Below are 19,325 nucleotides of genomic sequence, written 5' to 3'. Positions count from 1 at the left end.
CTATCTTTAAAATATTTCAGAAGAACTTACACTTTCCTATTAAACATTGCTGAACATATTAACTTCTTACTAAGTCACCAAAGAGCCATTCTTCTTGTGTGGAAAAAAGGCAATGAGCCGCAATATCCTTCTGTCAGAGACATGTCACATTAAAGTCTTAGCTCAATTCTCAGTCCACTTGGAAATACTCTTGGAAATTACAGCTTGTTGTTGAGGCTCATTAACCGGGCTCAAATGCCAAATGGCTGAAAATGCTAACACAATATCAAGTTGAGATTGAATCTCAGACCTTTTGGTCACTTAATCACTGCCTGCATCAATGGAGTTCGTTACTTTATTTAATTTTAAGAAAGTTTTTTTTGTGTTTGTTATAAGGTATTAACTTGCTTTAAAAAGTAATTAAGTAGCTGAGGGCTTTTACAAATCCATGCTCATAACTTAATTAGAGTTTGGGATTGACTGCTATCACTTATATGAGGGAGACAGTTTAGTGTTCCATTTGGTTCCAACTGTTTCATAAAAATTAGTTTTGATGATACTAATGTAATTTCCTATATTTATGTAATTTCTGTATACTAAGGCAACTATTTCTTTCCAAGTCTCCACTTTTCTTGACATATTTATTTTCTGTACTTCACTTTTCATTCATAATCACCATACAGCTGTATTATTTCATCAGTTATGGGAAAAATACTAACATTAACACTCAGAGTTTGGTATCAACTTATCTGGGAGACATGCAATTGATGTTTACAAAGAGGATGAGAAAAGATTTGATGAATACAGTAGGAAGCTTTGTTCGTACCCCACTTATAAAACTCTTCACCGTGTTTTGAACTGTAAAATGGGCGTTGGAATTTATGTTCCATATCACTGTTCCAATCTGATGGCAGAAAACTGATGGACTCTTCTTCTTTTTAGACCACTGGTTGCCATGTATAACGATAAACTTGATCTTCAGAACTGTCTTGAGCATGGCAGGACAGCAAAGGTTAGTACAAGCTATCTGTACAATGGTTTACTATCATTGGAATGAATGGCCTTGCAATCAATTTCAACTATCATTTTTAGGATGATTAAAAATTGAAATCACTTCATATTAATTTCTCTCCTACACTTTTGTAGACGCTGCTCTCCACAGTCTCTTCCTAACAGGTCGATGTAGCAAGTCTCTAGGTACTCTTGCCTTATTTATATCAGATTACAAGGAGAGAAGAATAGTGAATTGATTTTCCCCATCTCCTTGGCAGAAATATTGTTTATCGATTCACTGGCTGCTATATCACACATCTAAGCCTCACTCTCTGCCCATGGGCAAATCCCAGGCAAGGATTTCTTTTGAAAGATAAATTGCCTGATCTTTAGACTGGAGCGATGTACGATTGAACCTGTGTAGTACCTAATTCATTTCCACATATTTTGAGGTACTGCACTCTGCTAAACAGAACCAACCCCAGGCACCAAACTGACAGCTCTGACTGGGTGCTCAGTATTATACTCAACACAATTTTATTTCCACAGACATTTGGTGGATCGGTTAGGATGTAAAATGAACACAGAGTCTGCTCAGGTTAGTCACCCTTGCTCATCTTGCCATTTAGTCACGGAGTTCCATAATCCCAAGAGGAACAGATAACAGCAGAAAAAGAATAATACACCATTTTTTAAACTAGATCTGTGTTACTATTAATTTTTAACTGAAAAGCAAATTTAATCCCATAACGATCCCAAAGAATTCATTTCCCAAATATGCTGGTTTGCAGTGTTACCTTGCATCGTCAACCATTATCATAATTAGTAAACTGAAGGATTTGAGGATGTGTGTTGAAGAGAACATAGAGGATTAATGCTGCATATCACTAGTTTACCCTGCCCCTCCTTGAATCATCCTGTTCAGTTTCTAAATTTGCCTGTAATTAGTAATATTTTAAAGGTGAATTCATCCTTATTCTTCTGCATTCACATTTCAATCTTCCGATTAGTAGCTGATGCTCTCAGTTGAACTATCCTTCATGGACATGCATCATGGACTTCCTCCAGATATCAGGAATAACTTATTCTGTTTTCATCCAAAACGGAACACAGAGAATTCTACATTACTAGAACGTTTTCCCTTGTTTTCACCACTATTTTGAGGGTGACAAAAGAGCAGCTGCGAGATCATATCAAACATACCAAAACCTCTCTTTAAAGTTAAAATAAACAAAATATATTTATGGTCCAATTGGCTCTGTACAAATGATAAAATGCATCTATGATCTGACTCAGCTGCAAAATGATTCTGAAATAGTTTGACAACAACATTTGCATGGAATTGGAAATTCATTCTTCATCTGTAGATTCATTGCCCCTTGGTATTTTGTTCAATATTAAATGTTGTAGGAGATGTATATATATCTTACTCATGTCACAGATGCAAATTATCATTTTAAATTTATCTTGTCATTTCTATTGCCCACCCTAATTAACATTGAGGTACTGTTGCGCCATCTTCTTGAGCCACTGCATAAATTCAGAATTTAATGAAGATAGAAATACTACTTACTGATGCTATCTTAAATGTACAGTGGCACACAATTTGCCAATTGAATTAAACTGAAACAAATCCTTGAAGCCAGTTGATCAATTGGTCAGAATCAAGTGCCACAGATTAAGCAAACTGAAATAGTTCACATCTAACTCATCCAGAGACCTCATGTTACAAAACAGAAATGCAATTGAAGTCACAGTTACTTGCAAGGTCTCTAATTTCTAAAATAATGCAGAACAGAAAGCAGGTTCAGCTTTAAAAATTGCATTTTATATGAACAGAGTACAATCTGTGGATGATGAAATACATAATAACCACACTAACTTCTGAGTTTTGATATGGTTAGATCAATATGAAATGACAAAAGACCAATGTCATGCGCAAGGTCATAAGCAAGAAAGAGCAATGTGTGCTCCCAGTAGCCATTAAACATGCCCCCATGAACACATGTGATTGGAATTCCTGTGCATGCATCTCCAAAAGTGGAAAGGAGAGAATTAAGCTATGAAAATGTTTAAGAATACTTCATAATTTCTACAACGGGACCTTGTAATTTGTCTCTTTGTATGGCCATATTTTACAGTGCCCTCCATAATGTTTGGGACAAAGACCCATCATTTATTTATTTGCCTCTGTACTCCACAATTTGAGATTTGTAATAGAAAAAAAATCACATGTGGTTAAAGTGTGCACTGACAGGTTTTTTTAAAGACCATTTTTATATATTTTGGTTTCACCATGTAGAAATTACAGCTGTGTTTATACATAGTCCCCCCATTTCAGGACACCATAATGTTTGGGACACATGGCTTCACAGGCATTTGTAATTGTTCAGGTGTTTTTAATTGCCTCCTTAATGCAGGTATAAGAGAGCTCTCAACACCTAGTCTTTCCTCCAGTCTTTCCATCACCTTTGGAAACTTTTATAGCTGTTTATCAACATGAGGACCAAAGTTGTGCCAATGAAAGTCAAATAAGTCATTATGAGACTGAGAAACAAGAATAAAATTGTTGGAGACATCAGCCAAATCAACTGTTTGGAACATCATTGAGAAGAAAGAGAGCACTGGTGAGCGTACTAATCGCAAAGGGACTAGCAGGCCATAATAAAGAAAAATCCCCAAACACCTGTCCGACATCAGAAACACTCTTCAGGAGTCAGGTGTGGACTTGTCAATGACCACTGACCGCAGAAAGCTTCATGAACAGAAATACAGAGGATACATTGCAAGATGCAAACCACTGGTTAGCTGCAAAAATAGGATGGCCAGGTTACAGTTTGCCAAGAAGTACTTAAAAGAGCAATCATAGTTCTAGATAAAGGTCTTGTGGACAGATGAGACGAAGATTAACATATCAGAGTGATGGCAAGAGCTAAGTATGGAGGAGAGACGGAACTGCCCAAGATCCAAAGCATACCACCTGATCTGTGAAACACGGTGGTGGGGGTGTTGTGGCCTGAGCATGTATGGCTGCTGAAGGGACTGGCTCACTTATCTTCATTGATGATACAACGGCTGATGGTTATAGCATAATGAATTCTGAAGTGTATAGACACATCCTATCTGCTCAAGTTCAAACAAATGCCTCAAAACGCGTTGGCCGGCGATTCATTCTACAGCAAGACAATGATCCCAAACGTACTGCTAAAGCAACAAAGGAGTTTTTCAAAGCTAAAAAAATGGTCAATTCATGAGTGGCCAAGTCAATCACCTGATCTGAACACAATTCAGCATGCCTTTTATATGCTGGAGAAAACTGAAGGGGACTAGCCCCCAAAACAAGCATAAGCTTGTTGTTCGTCCTTTGGGTTCGAAGATGACCATGACTTCACTTTCAGTTGGGGGATTGGTGACTGTGGGTCCGGAAGTGACTGGTGAGGCCAATCCGGGCCCGGAAGGCACGCCCACACGTAGGACACAAGTGGATGGCTGCTGCAGTGGAAGTAGAGGTAGCCCGGGCCTTGTACGCGGTGCGTTTCCACTGGGCCTCTGCAGTGCGTCTGTTCTCTGCTGCACGGGCTCCTGTGGTGAGCTTGCTACGCCAGGTTGGACGGTCCAGAGCAGGAGACTCCCAAGTGCTGAGGTTGATGTCCAAGTCTTTGAGGGACACTTTGAGGCAGTCCTTAAACCGTTTCTTCTGTCCTCCTACTGAGCGCTTGCCCTGACACAGTTCTCCATACAGAAGCTGTTTTGGCAGTCGACTCTCGGGCATTCTGATGACATGGCCTGCCCATCTGGCTTGGGCTTTCCGTAGGAGGGTGTAGACGCTGTGGATTCCGGCCCGTTCCAAGACCTCTGTGTCGGGAATTTTGTCCTGCCACCTGATGTGAAGGAGTCTACGTAGGCAGCTCAAGTGAAAGTGGTTGAGCTGTTTGGCATGTCTGCTGTAGACAGTCCAAGTCTCACTGGCATAGAGAAGAGTGGTGAGTACCACTGCACGGTAGACCTTCAGCTTGGTGCTAAGGCTGAGTCCTCTCCGCTCCCAAACATTCCCACGGAGTCGCCCAAAGGCAGCGCTGGCCTTGGCAATCCTGTTGTCGACCTCAGCGTCAATGTTCACCACTCGCGAGAGTGTACTACCCAGATAGGTAAAGCTGTCGACTGCCTGTAGATTCTGCCCCTTCACCGTGATGTGTGGTTCCTGGTAGGGCTTTTCAGGCGCGGGCTGGTACATAACTTCAGTCTTTTTGGTGCTAATGGAGAGACCAAAGTTGTCACAGGCCTGTGAGAAGCAGTCCATTTCATGCTGCATCTTCTGCTCTGTGCTGGCGTTGAGGGCCCGGAAGGCACGCCCACACGTAGGACACAAGTGGATGGCTGCTGCAGTGGAAGTGGAGGTAGCCCGGGCCTTGCGTGCGGTGCGTTTCCTCTGGGCCTCTGCAGTGCGTCTGTTCTCTGCTGCAAATAAGAAATCTCTGATGATGGACTCCTTCACCTTAGTAACAGCTTGCAGGCGCCTGAGGTTGAACAGCCTGCTGTCAGTCCTGTACCTGATGTGTATTCCATCCTGGCAGTCACGGAAGGCATCGGTCAGCATGGCAGAGAAGACCATGCTGAAGAGTGTAGGGGCAAGAACACAACCTTGCTTCACGCCGTTTGTCACTGGAAAGGCTTCCGACTCGTCTCCATCATCCAGCACTTTCACCATTATGCCGTCATGGAACTGCCGGACAATCGTGATCATATCATATCATATATATACAGCCGGAAACAGGCCTTTTCGGCCCTCCAAGTCCGTGCCGCCCAGTGATCCCCGTACATTAACACTATCCTACACCCACTAGGGACAATTTTTACATTTACCCAGCCAATTAACCTACATACCTGTACGTCTTTGGAGTGTGGGAGGAAACCGAAGATCTCGGAGTAAACCCACGCAGGTCACGGGAAGAACGTACAAACTCCTTACAGTGCAGCAACCGTAGTCAGGATCGAACCTGAGTCTCCGGCGCTGCATTCGCTGTAAAGCAGCAACTCTACCGCTGCGCTACCGTGCCGCCGAACTTGCTGGGACAGCCAAACTTCTGCATTATCTTCCACAAGCCATCTCTGCTGACAGTGTCGAAGGCCTTTGGTCAGATTGACGAAGGTCACGAACAGGTCGCTATGCTGCTCTTGGCATTTTTCCTGGAGTTGACGTGCAGCAAATATCATGTCAACAGTTCCACGCCCAGCACGGAAACCGCACTGACGTTCTGGAAGGAGACCCTGCTCAAGGGGACTAGCCCCCAGAACAAGCATAAGCTAAAGATGGCTGCAATACAGGCCTGGCAGAGCATCACCAGAGAAGACACCCAGCAACTGGTGATGTCCATGAATCGCAGACTTCAAGCAGTCATTGCATGCAAAGGGCATGCAACAAAATACTAAACATGACTACTTTAATTTACATGACATTGCTGTGTCCCAAACATTATGGTGCCCTGAAATGGGGGGATTATGTATAAACACTGCTATAATTACTACATGGTGAAACCAAAATGTATAAAAATGTCCTTTATTAAAATCTGACAATGTGCACTTTAACCACATGTGATTTCTTCTATTACAAATCTTAAATTGTGGCGTACAGAGGCAAATAAATAAATGATGGGTCTTTGTCCCAAACATTATGGAGGGCACTGTATGTTGTTTGTTGGATATGTTATTTTGTTTTATGAATCACCATTTCTAGTACCTGGGTGTTTTCAGATAAAGAAAAACACTTACAATTATAAAATTTAACCCATTTACAGAGAGCAAAATGAAAATTGGCATATACATAAGATTTAAATAGAACCTGAAATATCATAAAGTAACCGATAAAGGAAATATAAATTACTTTTTTAATCGACAAAATGTTTGTCCATTTTTCTCCAGAATGGAGAAGATAACATCCCATATTTAATTGAGGGTTTTTTTAGGGGCAGAGACTGATCCGGAACTCTTCTCATTCAATACGATTCAAAGTAGTTTATATAAAGTTAGACATCTCATCAAACCAATAAATCTGTGATGAATTCCTCTGCAAAGACGACCACACGGCACCCAATGGAGGAACAGGATATCTTTGACAACAGATGCCACGTCTCCATGTTTAATGCAATGTGTGTGAATCAATAAAGATACTGCTTATTGGGGCATAATAATGACCATGTACAGTGACAACTTCATCAATGCAGCCATAAATTTTGGCCGGTATTTTTGGTTTGATTGGTGACACACATTTCTGTAATAAAATCAATGGATATTGATACACTCTTGTATCAAGACCACACCTCTCTTATTTGATCTCCTAATCAATCTTTCTTACCAATTAAGCATAGATGCTGCTTGTGGCACTCAGTTCCTCCAGTGGTTTGTTTTTTGCTCAAAATTCCAGCATCTGCAGTCTCTTATGCTTCCAGAACAGTTAATGGTTTTTTTAATGCTATATTTACTTTTCAATACTGGTTTGTTGTGGTCCACAAACATTTTTATCTCCGATCCACAACAAAAAAGTTCATATTTCAAAATTCAGTTTTCTTCTCCATCTTGTTGGGTTTATTTTTTCAAGGTTGGACTGTAGTGTTTCCAAAATAGAAGCTGCATTATGATCATTTAAAAAAATACAATGTAAAGTCAATTTAAAGGATTTTTAAAAATACTGTGGCAAGTTGAAAAATATATTTTACTTGTTGGCTCGAAGGGCCGAATGGCCTACTCCTGCACCTATTTTCTATGTTTCTATGTATCATTACACTCAGCATTTTATTTTATTGCATGGAATTTAACTATCACATTGTGTTAAAATTGTGATTTAATGCTATGCTGTTCGTTTTGCACCATCTTGGATAAATTTCTATCCATGCTTCTTTTAGGTGTGTTAATATTGGAAATATTATCTTTTGCCCTTTTCATGATAATCACTGGGTTGGGCAAGAATCAACTCTCCCTTCAATTTTCTCCGTGATCTTGGAGACTTACCTTTCATTTTTCCTTCTATTTATATTGGATGACACAACAATGGGTGTAGTTGTAACAGGGACACAAATTTGACCCGGGTGAAAAAAGGCATGAAAAAGGCATGATCTGTGGTACCAAAATGCAAATCCAAATTTCTGATTTTCTCAAGCCACCCTGGTCCAAGAAGTGATGATTACTTTTGCATTTGAAGTTCTGCAAACAACAGTAGAGCTCTAGTGACCACTCTGTCTGGAGAGGCAGGAGAACCGGTGTGTTAAGCTTCACCGCTGGTATTCTCTGTGCAATGCGTTAGAATTTAGACAGAATATTGAGCTGCAAATTCAACAGATTTTATGCTCCTTTCTTAAATGTGTTTTGCCTTGGGCTCTCATAACTTTATGGAGCTGTTTGATGAAGAACTTGTAGAGAATTGACTGTCTGGCCACATCCTGTTGTGGAAGATGGTTTCTGATGCAGAGTAAGCAAATCTCATACTTTTCCCTTGCCAGCAGGGCTTCGTCCAGCTGATCTTAGTCCAGCAATCGGCAAAACATTTTAAAATGGGGTAACATTGTTCCATTGTTTGACATTTATGGGCTTTGTGGCATGTTGGATTTTCTGCTGGTGACAAATAGTGCTGAATTTTCTTGAGGAACTCCGCTCTGCTGGCTTATCCACCCATGTTCACTTGCTTTTCCCAGTATAGGTCAGATTTGATTGCAAATCCAAGGAGCTGAGCTGACATTATAATCTTACAGAGTTAAGGTGGGTGGGCTGCATTAAGCTTTCTTGTCCGAGTAATCTACTTAGCGTTGAAGATAACACACCGTTTGTCTGCCCACTGTCCAGTTCTGTCTATTCCTGCAGTGATTTAGTCGCTGCTTGTCTTTCAGATTGGAAGTTAACCATTCTGTAGAGGGTTATCAAAGAGAACATCACTTTTGATGAATCTACCAAGTCACTGATGAAGACAACAATAGAGTGGGGCCAAGCACACTTTTCGAAGAACCCCCGCGTACGTGTTTGAGATAAGAAGATAAGCATCCATTAACCATGACCTGGTGTTTGCATCTTCTGAGTAAAAGTTGTATCCAGTTAAACAGCTCACCGATTTTACCACATGAGGCTTTCTTGTCAGTGTGGAGAATGCCATACCCTCCCGAAGGTCTAACATTATCAAAGTCTACTGTATTAGCCTACTGGACATCGAGAATCACTCAATTTTTGGATCTCAAGGACATCCTGCGTCAACTGCTTTACTCTATCCTGTTATCGAACATCATAGGTTACTATAATCTAAGATGATGTACCAGCTACAGGGCAGCACAGTGGTGCAGCAGTAGAGCTGCTGCCTTACAGAGCCAGAGAACCCGGGTTCAATCCAGACTACGGGTGTTGTCCGTACAGAGTTTGCGATCATTTCAACTGTGATCGCATGGGTTTTCTCTGGGTGCTCTGGTTTCCTCCGACACTCCAAAGATGTATAGGTTTGTAGGTTAAGTGGCTTCAGTTAAAAATTGTTAATTGTCCCTAGTGTGTTGGATAGTAATAGTATATGGGGTGATCGCTGGTCGACGTGGACTCGATGGGCCAAAGGACCTATTTCCACACTGTTTCTCTAAAGTCTAAAGTAAAAGCTTCTCATTTACCGTGGTTTCCATGAGGTTTTAATACTTTTGCTGGTCTGCAGTTCCCGGGGTCTAACTCTGATCCCATCCTTCAGAGAGATACAATCTCATCCATTGTTGACCATGATAAGGTTGTGAGCTTGGGCACGTGAGAAATTCTTTGTCAGAAACCTATGTCTTGGAGCTCTGTAGCATGGTGCATTTGGGTACCAAATTACTGTGTCTCTAAGCCATTATAATCTTTCTGATCATTTGCTCTTAACTTCTGTTGTTACATTTGATCATTCATTCAAGATGATTGAGATATTTTATATAAAATGGCATGAGTTCACAATCTCATTCATGAAGTCAAAAGGACAAAGCCAATAGAATTGTCTGACAAAACAGACTTTTTCCATGGCTTATTCGTGAAAGAGATAACAATTCCATGGGAGCACATCATCCTCCGGCCCTCTTGTACAGGAATGGTGTGCGGTTATGGGAGAGGCAAAAATCACCTTTGAATAAGATAATTTTCTTTAAAAGCTGCAAATGTTTACACGAGGATAAAGTAAACATGAATTTTATCCAATTCTCCTTGGATGCCCATTAAACACCCCCCCCCCCCCCCCCTTTAAAATAGATGAAATTTTGGCTCCTTAAATTCAACCACCAAAAACTCTTTGCAAGTTCAGGAGTATCTTCTGAAAACAAAAGCTCCAACATCAAGGGGATAAACCAAACTAAGCTGAGGTCCAGTTAAGAGTAACCAGCCAATGCATGGGGTTGTGATTAGATTTGCTCTAATCATGAGTATACTGCATCCTTCCAAGCAATCCTCTGGAAAGAAATCCATCATCCAGGTATCAGTGCACTATTTCCAACCTTGCCAACTGTCAAATTGAGATGTAACTGTTGAGCTCCACTCAAAACCGTTGACCCAAAATGTTGCCCATCCATTCCCTCCATAGATGCTGAGTTCTTCCAGCACTTTGTGTTTTGATCAAGATTCCAGCATCTGCAGTTTTTTGTGTCTCTATTTTACGGAGCTTTACTCTTCTCTGTAGCTGAGCTTCTTTGGGAGGTTAATAAAAATTAAAATAAAACTGCAGATGCTGGAAATCTGAAACAAAAACAGAATATGCTGGTAAAGTTCAGTCGACAGTTCAATCAGCATCTGTGGAAAAAGAAACAGTTAATTTGCTTCAGTAAAAAATTGTAAATTGTCCCCAGTATGTAGGATAGTACTCATGTATGGGGTGATCACTGGTCAGCGTGGACTCGATGGGCCAAAGGACCTATTTCCACGCTGTTTCCCTAAAGTCTAACCTTCATTAGAAATTATCAAGTTTAGAATAGGCACGGGGCAGAATTGACATAGGCATGCTGTGATCCCAGGTTACTATAGATCCTGGACTTCAAAGCATTTAAATGTATTGAAAGGCTGCCTGGAACACTAAAGTTGAAATAAAGATAACCACCTCTGAAAATTCAGAAAATAGGCTAGCTGTGTCACTTGGGAGCTTGTATGGTGACATTGATAGCTTTGTTCCTTTATTCATGCTGCAGTTGCTCAGCAGGTATCGCTGGCATTCAGGTTATGAACGAGAAAAGTGCAGGAACAGCTTCAAATGGTGTAATTCCTCTGTATGCTTCCATCTGTCTGTCTGTCTGACATGCCATATGGTCATCCAAAAATGGACGAGATTTTGACAATGGAAGGAGCCTGAACTTGGTGCAATCAAACCTGCCTTAACTTGTGCACAGGCTATATTCTGCCCATCCTGAACATAACAAAACTAAGAGAGTTTGGCTTTTAAAATTAAGCTGTCTTGCATCCTTTATAGGAACATTGGAAATGTTAGAAAGCTTGCATTATTCTGTCCTGAATACCAAAAATTCAATAATGATAAATTTGTGGTATATTTGCGTGATTACGTATTATGTATTAGAACAATGCTTGGTTTTGCCAATTATCATATATTGATCAGGTTATTCAGATAATAACTTTTATAAAAATGTATTTTTCTTTACTATAATGTACCATAACACAGTGGTAATTAGCTGCTCCATGTCAATAGTTCCCCTCAATGTTTTCCCCTTTGGATGCAAGTAGCCTGGATTGACCCCATCTATGCAGAATGTGCATTCACTCATTTCAACAGTGAGAATTTGCTCTTACCCATTTTCCTAGTTATACTATTAGAAAATGTTATCATTATTGGCATAGTTTGGCAAAGTGAATTATGTACGGTGATTGATAAGAAGCGGTGAAGATATAATGATTGCAACTAACATTTGGTTAGTTTTAAAGCATTTTTTTAGGATGCAACATCATTGTTTGTTTTATGGGGTACTTTGTATAATAATATTTGGAGCAGCATTGTACATGCAGAAATGTTGGTATTCTATTTAATTTATTAGGTAAATGTTTGCATTTAATTGATGTTCTGAGCACAAAAATGCAGAATGGTTTGGAAGCCATTTTGTAGAACCAAAATTATGATGTTGACCTTCAATTATTTCTGTTGTTACATTCAAATTGAACGGACAGTTCAAGCAACAGTATCCAAGATTGGCAGCTAATCACTGCTGCAGCTGAACTATTTAAATGACATTGCTTGACAATAGTGCATTTAACTATGATGAATGTGCTTTGTGGAAATCAGGGCTGTGAGGGAATTCTCCAACCATACGCAGGGAAAGTATTTGCAGATAGTTTGATAATGTATATATTTTTTGATATCAGATCAGCTTGCGGCTGGTCTTTGTAAATCTTTGTATAATTATTCTCAGGTTATGTTTCATTTTCATTTCATTGTTAAATGCCAATATGTGTAGACATTATTAATTACTTCAGTGATTTTTAATTCTATTATATTATGTACATAAATTGTTCATTTCTGTTTTTATATTTGCAGTCTTTGGAATAAAATGGGATAGGAAAGGAATATCTTATGTGCTGTGAATTGGATGGAGAGCAAAACTAGTTTATACAGTCCCATTATACTGCCTTAATGTCAGCCTCAATAATGTGGCAACAGAAAGATACTTCTTACTTACACATACCCCTGAGCGAGGTTATCTTTTCAGAGTAAAATTCCCATGCAAACATTATTTTGTTACATCGGTTATATATTTATACCAAAATCCCCTGAATTCGTGTAACCAATTCACAAAGAATTTGAAAAATCAAAAGTGAATGTTAATTAAAAACAGAACAAATTTACTCTCTTCTCATTGTGCTTGTACTAAAGGTTCACATTTCAAGAAATTGGGTTGGTACATTGCAGAGATATTTTTTCTTGGACTAATACCCAACAAGGTGGAATCTTTAATCTGATTATTCTGGATGTGCTCAAAGACATCATTTGAAACCACATTGCCACCGAGTTACACATTCAGGAACAAAATCAGTACTTCCAGTTGAAAGCATATACCCACTTATATATTACAAATTACTGATAATGCTGTGAAAGAAGATGAGATAAGGTGAAAAATAATTCTCCATGGGTCCTGAACTTCATTTTTTAATGCAATATTAATTAATTATTCAAAATGTCTGTTCTCGTTCCTTTTTGTCAGCTGATTAATTAACAACATTAAATGCCAGGACCACAAAACCGATGTGCAAGACTCCTTTATCAATATCCAGTATCCTGTTAATGGAAATTTACTTCCATTAAATATTGATCAGACCAGAGCCATTGTTGTGATCCTTTTCCCCATCCCATAATAAAGTTAGGTAGACACAAAATGCTGGAGTAGCTCAGCGAGACAGGCAGCATCTCTGGAAAAAAGGAATGGGTGACGTTTCGGGTCAAGACCCTTCTTCAGACTGAAGATCATAGTAAAGTTAGTTTCTCAGGCATGAACTGCATTCCTATTCCCGGCAATTCTCTGACAGTAGACAAGACCTTCACAACTTTCTGCCATATCTGACCCCAAGCTGAGATCCTATCTGGAAATCTATGGATTCAGGCGGCACAGTGGCACAGCGGTAGAGATGCGGCCTTACAGCACCAGAGACCCGGGTTCGATCCTGACTATGGGTGCTTGACTGTATGGAGTTTGTACATTTCCCGGTGACCTGCCTGGGCTTCCTCCCATGCTGCAAAGACATGCAGGTTTGTCGGCTAATTGGCTTGATATAATTGTAAATTGTCCGCAGTGAGTATAGCATAGTGCTAGTGTACGGGGATTGTTGGTCGGCGTGGACTCAGTAGGCCGAAGGGCCGCTTTCCGCGCTGTATCTCTAAACTAAACTAAATCAGTAAGATTGCTTGCTTCAACTTGCTTCACCTCGGCTTTAGCATTGATATAGCTATTGAATGTGCTAACTTTTGCATGAGAAGTTAAACCAAGACCATATCTACTCTCACAATGAGAACAATCCCTTGCCACAATCTTGAAGAAGAGCAGAGCAGTGACCATGAGACCCTAATCGATATTGATCCTTCAATCAATATAACTAAAAAAATCAGATTGTTCTTTGAGAGATCTTTCTGTGTGCAAATTTGTCACTCTAATTCCCATTCTACTGTAATTAGCTGCTTGATATTAAAGTATTATTGAGCAACCTGAGGTTGCCATGTCTTTGTAAGAATTGTGTATGCAAATGCATTCTTACTTAATATCATATTTAACAGTGAAGAAACCGAACAAGTTACACACAATTTCGATTCAATTGACTTACACTGAGTGTCTTTCTAAAGCCGTGCATCCTCTGGCATTGTGGTATGGGATTTGTTTGTTCTCAAGTAAACGCAAACTCTTCTGCCATCTTTCCTCCCTGCCATTTGGATAAATAATGTGCAAAATAGAAAATATATTATTGCTCTTAGATCAAGAGTTTATAGTTATTGACAAATATGATGATGATCTCATCTGAGGACAAAAACTCACCGGATATTTCCAGTGAAAGATATTTACAATCAATTCCTGCTGAAACAGGGTTTGGAATTTAATGATATTAGAGGTTGGTTAGGGTAAAATGTTAAACTGTGTGAGAATTTTAGCACTAAACATGCTTTCAAACTAGCAACTTCTGAGAAGCTTCCAGTATTTCAAGTTTAGCAGGCATAGACTATAGTGTAATGTTGAAGAAAAAAGTTACTTTTAATGTCTGATGCAGTAAAGATTGGTTGAATATGATTACTAAAAAATAAACCAGTAACCACGAAGAGATTTAAGTTACATGTAATTACGTCTGGTACAGTTATTTTCAAAAGGCTTAATGCGAAGATATCTTGTTTTATTTAAGTAAGAGGCAGAAGATTGCTGATATTTTTAACCAAAATGAGTGCACCTTATGCCAAATGTACTATTTTTATCAAAAGCAGGCTAACTGGAAACATGTTAGTGTTATATACATCGTAACACAGCAGATGAAGCAATAATTTACAGAAAATGGCTGGCCCCATTAAAGTAGCATTTGTCAGCTGGTTTGCAGCAGGTTGATAAGTACTTTTTCTGCAGTGCACATTTGCAGTCTTCCCTGTTATTGTGCCTTTAATGCAAAGTGAGCAGAGGAAATCACAATCAACCTGGAGCCGAGACAAAATGGTGAGGAGCAAGTGAGGCAAAGCGGAAAAGGATTTGAGGCTGGGAGGGAGAATTGTTGGGAATGAATGTTGGGTAAATGGGTCAAGGAATGTGTTGGATGTGAGGTAGGACTGATTTCTGGAGATAGGATTAGCAGTTTATCAGGGTAGAATAGTGGTCAAGAAGTAGGAATGGAAAACTTTTTGAAGTTAAAGGATTGAACATTGTAGCCGGTCAGGTGTAAATTACAAGGAACAACAGATAAAGAGTTTGGGAGTCGAATTTGCATCTAATCAGGTAAGTAGTGTTGATAAGATAGGCAATCTAGGATTGAATTGGGTGAGGAATTTAATGATATCAGTGGTTGGGTTGAGTAAAGAGGTTGATTGCTTGGAATAGGATTGATAGTTGAGGGGATAGAATTAACACATAGGGCTATGATTGGATTCCAGAGGAGGTTGTTGAGGCAGGTACTATCACAACAATTAAAAAACATTTTGACAGGTACATTGATAGGCAACCAATCATAAAATTCCATTATCATGTACAAAATGCTCTGCCATATCATTCTGGACTATCAAAACCAAAAGCAATAATATTACAGAGCTGAGGAAATTCCTCTAATGATTCAGTCATTGTTAATGCAAGTGTCACCAAAGCAAGAAGTGTTGGTGAAGAGGTCAACTTTCATTGACTAGAATTATCAGGTAAAATATTTATGCCAAGAAATTTGTTTGCATGATGCCACATTTTTAATGTTCTGTGATACAATTTCAATGAATTTTTTTTTTTTAAATATTGCTACATCATGAACGTTTCATGGTCGGCAGTTTTTGTTTTGTGTCACTGGATAAGCTTCCAATGGAACACTACATAAGCATGGTCATTTAGCAAATGTTTATCTGTGGTATATGTTGTTGATGAGCCATTCATGCAAAGGCATATTCTTACAGTGCCTGTGCAGCAGGTTGTGTATGATTTAAAGTTAATCAGACTCAGCGGAAACTCAGTTGGTGATGGAAACTCACTGGGTAGGCACTCACAAAGCTCTTCTTCAGACCCTTTAAACCTTCTGCATCCAGAGCAAAAACTGAACATCATATCAAGCTCACAACCGTGATCTTTACCCTGTAACCAATGGACAACCCAATGACCTAAACGCGGGATGACCAATCACACCTTCGTCACTTCAAAGTTTGATACCAATTGTCCCCCAACAACGCACATTCCTATCTATCAATTCTCCCACCCAACCACCAATTCTTCTTCCTCAACCACCAATTTTACCCACTGCAAAACAGGATTGCAAAGACTTTGAATTTAAAAATATATATATTTGTTCAATTCCAGAAATGCTACGTCTGCTTAGCTTTTTTTATATTTGTGTATGGTGCATCTCACTAACATGAAGCCTACAACTCATGTTACACCAGAATTGATAACAAATTTAATGTTCACGAATGCCATTGTTCTTCAATAAGTTATTGTAAAATGTAACCACTTCATTATTTTAGGATTTTTGTTTGTTTTTTTTGTCTTAAGCTTAACTTTTTTCTTTTAGTTCAACAAAGTGCGAACCATCACCACTAGATCTAATTCTGTCAAGCAGGGCAAAGATCAGCATTTCCCAGTCCTAATGAACGAGAAGGAAGACATTCTCTGGTGCACTGAAATGGAAAGGTACACTTGTTTCATTCATATCTGATCTCGTTTTTTCACTTCCACTTCTTATAGTTAGTGCAGTAAATTGAACGTTGATATGGCATGGTTCAGTAAAAAGTATTTTGTTTTGTTGGAAAGCATTTCCAAATCTTCTGCCACTCATCACTTGGGGGAAGGACAGTGGGAAAAATATCCAAAACTGTTTCAATATTTAATTCAAATATAGAATTACAACTAATATAAATTTCCTTTTTAACGTGACCTTGAATTTTTAACTGACTTTACCTCTCCCTGTACCTATTTGTTTCATTTGCTAACTCTGTATTCACTTACTAAGCTTCCAACAGGGATTTTAATACTTTTCGTGGATACTCCCAATTTCTGAGATCCTTAACAAGATCACATGCAGCTAATGGATTTGTTAGTCATTACCAGTATAATCCAATAGCCTGTACTTGTATCATATATTTCACAGAAAGAATTAGAGATAACACTTAAAATATTTTGAGTCAATATTTGGATCTAATATTACATGGGGATAAGACTTCTAGTCTGTGGAACATGTTGTACCATTTTATCATTCAATGTAGCTTTCAATTTCACGCAGCTATTCTGCCCAAAATCATACAAGGCTATTGTGTAAAGTTTATGAAGTGGTCCGAGGACTGCAGCCACATCCAGTCTATGTTTTAATTCCCCTGACAAAGTAGCAAAGACTGCACATAAATACGAGCAGAGACTGAATGATTTGTTATTTACTGGGTCTTCATCATGGTGAAGTTGGATTTGCAGGCTGACGCCTCCATTACGTATTGTTTGTCCAATCCATAACTTGGCAACACCAATTTTTTGACCCTTCTTGTTAAGCCTTCATGTATTTAATTCCCAAGTATAAATCTATCCCCCTTTTAAACAGCTCAATTCAATGAAATGTTGCCGTTTCTGAGGTCCTCACAAGTTGCTGGTCAGAATTAAATAATATCATCGCTGTTCAATAGAATAACCAAAGGTCATTTTCTCACAATTCTAAAGCTATTAATTAATTGCTCCGACCTTGCTGAGCGTTCATAACATGACTGTTAGTCATCTTTCTTAACTTTGTCCCACCCTTTATCTTTCCTTTGTCCCGCCCCCCTGACATCAGTTCGAAGAAGGGTCTCGACCCGAAACGTCACCCATTCCTTCTCTCCTGAGATGCTGCCTGACCTGCTGAGTTACCCCAGCATTTTGTGAAATAAATACCTTCGATTTGTACCAGCATCTGCAGTTATTTTCTTACTCTTTAAGCTGAGCAATGAATTCAAAACAGATATCATTTTCTAAATGTTCACTCACTGCTTCATTCCTCAAAACTGAAATGAGTATTGCCAGTTCGCATGGTGTATAGATTTAGGAAATTTCAAAATATTTATTCCTTTTTGTATTTTGGCCGACAATTTATTTCTTAAACATTGCGCGGTGACACAGCGGTAGAGTTGCTGCCTTACAACGCTTGCAGCACCAGAGACCTGGGCTCGATCCCGACTACGGGTGCTGTCTGTATGACGTTCTCCCCGTGACCCTGTGGGTTTCCTCCGAGATCTTCGGTTTCCTCCCATACTCCAAAGACGTACAGGTTTGTTGGTTAATTGGCTTGATATAAGTATAAAAAATTGTCCCTAGTGTATGTAGAATAGTGTAAGTGTACAGGGATCGCTGGTTGGTGCGGACTCGGTGGGCCAAAGGTCCTGTTTCCGCGCTGTATCTCTAAAACAAAATTTTTTTAAACTTTCAGTTAAAATTAACCATTACTGTCACATTGTTTGCTTCTTTCATTACTACCTGATGTGTATGCACCTTCTTCACTTTACATCAGCATGCTGAAAATGATAAATTACTCCCATTCTTATTTTGCAACCTTTTTATTTCCCCAAATTTAATCTATACTGGTTTCAATTGTTGATGACTCTTTCAGGTTCCTCCTTATGGTTCTCTCGTATGAAGTCCAAATTTTTACTAAATAATCTGGATCTTGGTGTATTTCAGTCACAGTCTTCCACGTATCAAGGCTTCAAATGCCTTGATTTTATTTATAATATGATGGTATGAATACGAATTAGGGAATTACATGCTATTATGTGGCAGTTTCTGCATTTATACTCCTGTAGGCTGCTTGCAGGACCTGGAAAATCACAAGTAACCTGTCCTTTCATTTTCTTGCTTGCGGCAGCAAAATGTCAAAAATTGACTGGTTGCATCAAATCAAATGAACTATTTTGTTTAGTTTTGCTTTTTTGGTTTCATGCCACCCAGTCAGTGGAAAGATTGTACATGATTACAATCAAGCTGTCCACAGTGTACAGATATAGGGTAAAGGGAATAACGTTTAGTGCAAGATATAGTTAGTAAAGTCTGATTAAAGGTAGTCTGAGGCAGCTTCAATCAAACTTGTATGCTTGCATTTGACTTTTGAGCATCGAATGGACACAAAACATAACTATTTTGTAGTGGATTAACTTGCACCCAATCTGTGTGGAAGTTGATTCCATTGTTAAATTCACACTGCTCAGTTTTCAT

The 19,325-nt window shown here is 39.2% G+C and overlaps 1 protein-coding gene across 9 annotated transcripts in view; it reads left to right on the top strand.

Annotated features, from left to right (window-relative positions):
- The window catches only part of dnmt3aa (DNA (cytosine-5-)-methyltransferase 3 alpha a), a 361,546-nt gene that overhangs the window by 332,423 nt on the left and 9,798 nt on the right, over positions 1–19,325 (top strand). For 7 of the 9 annotated variants that reach the window (XM_078399368.1, XM_078399367.1, XM_078399366.1 and 4 more), the window contains 2 exons: positions 922–991; positions 16,669–16,787. In XM_078399368.1, the coding sequence (XP_078255494.1) occupies positions 922–991; positions 16,669–16,787 (189 nt within the window). Of the gene's footprint in view, positions 1–921; positions 992–8,849; positions 14,455–16,668; positions 16,788–19,325 lie in introns of those variants that run through there. The other 2 variants (XM_078399370.1, XM_078399369.1) reach the window with 1 other exon arrangement.

This window comes from Rhinoraja longicauda, chromosome 5 (genome assembly GCF_053455715.1).
Source record: "Rhinoraja longicauda isolate Sanriku21f chromosome 5, sRhiLon1.1, whole genome shotgun sequence".
Taxonomy (NCBI): Eukaryota; Metazoa; Chordata; class Chondrichthyes; order Rajiformes; family Arhynchobatidae; genus Rhinoraja; species Rhinoraja longicauda.
The sequence above is the reverse complement of the archived record's forward strand: the minus strand, read 5'-3'. Positions and strand labels throughout refer to the sequence as shown.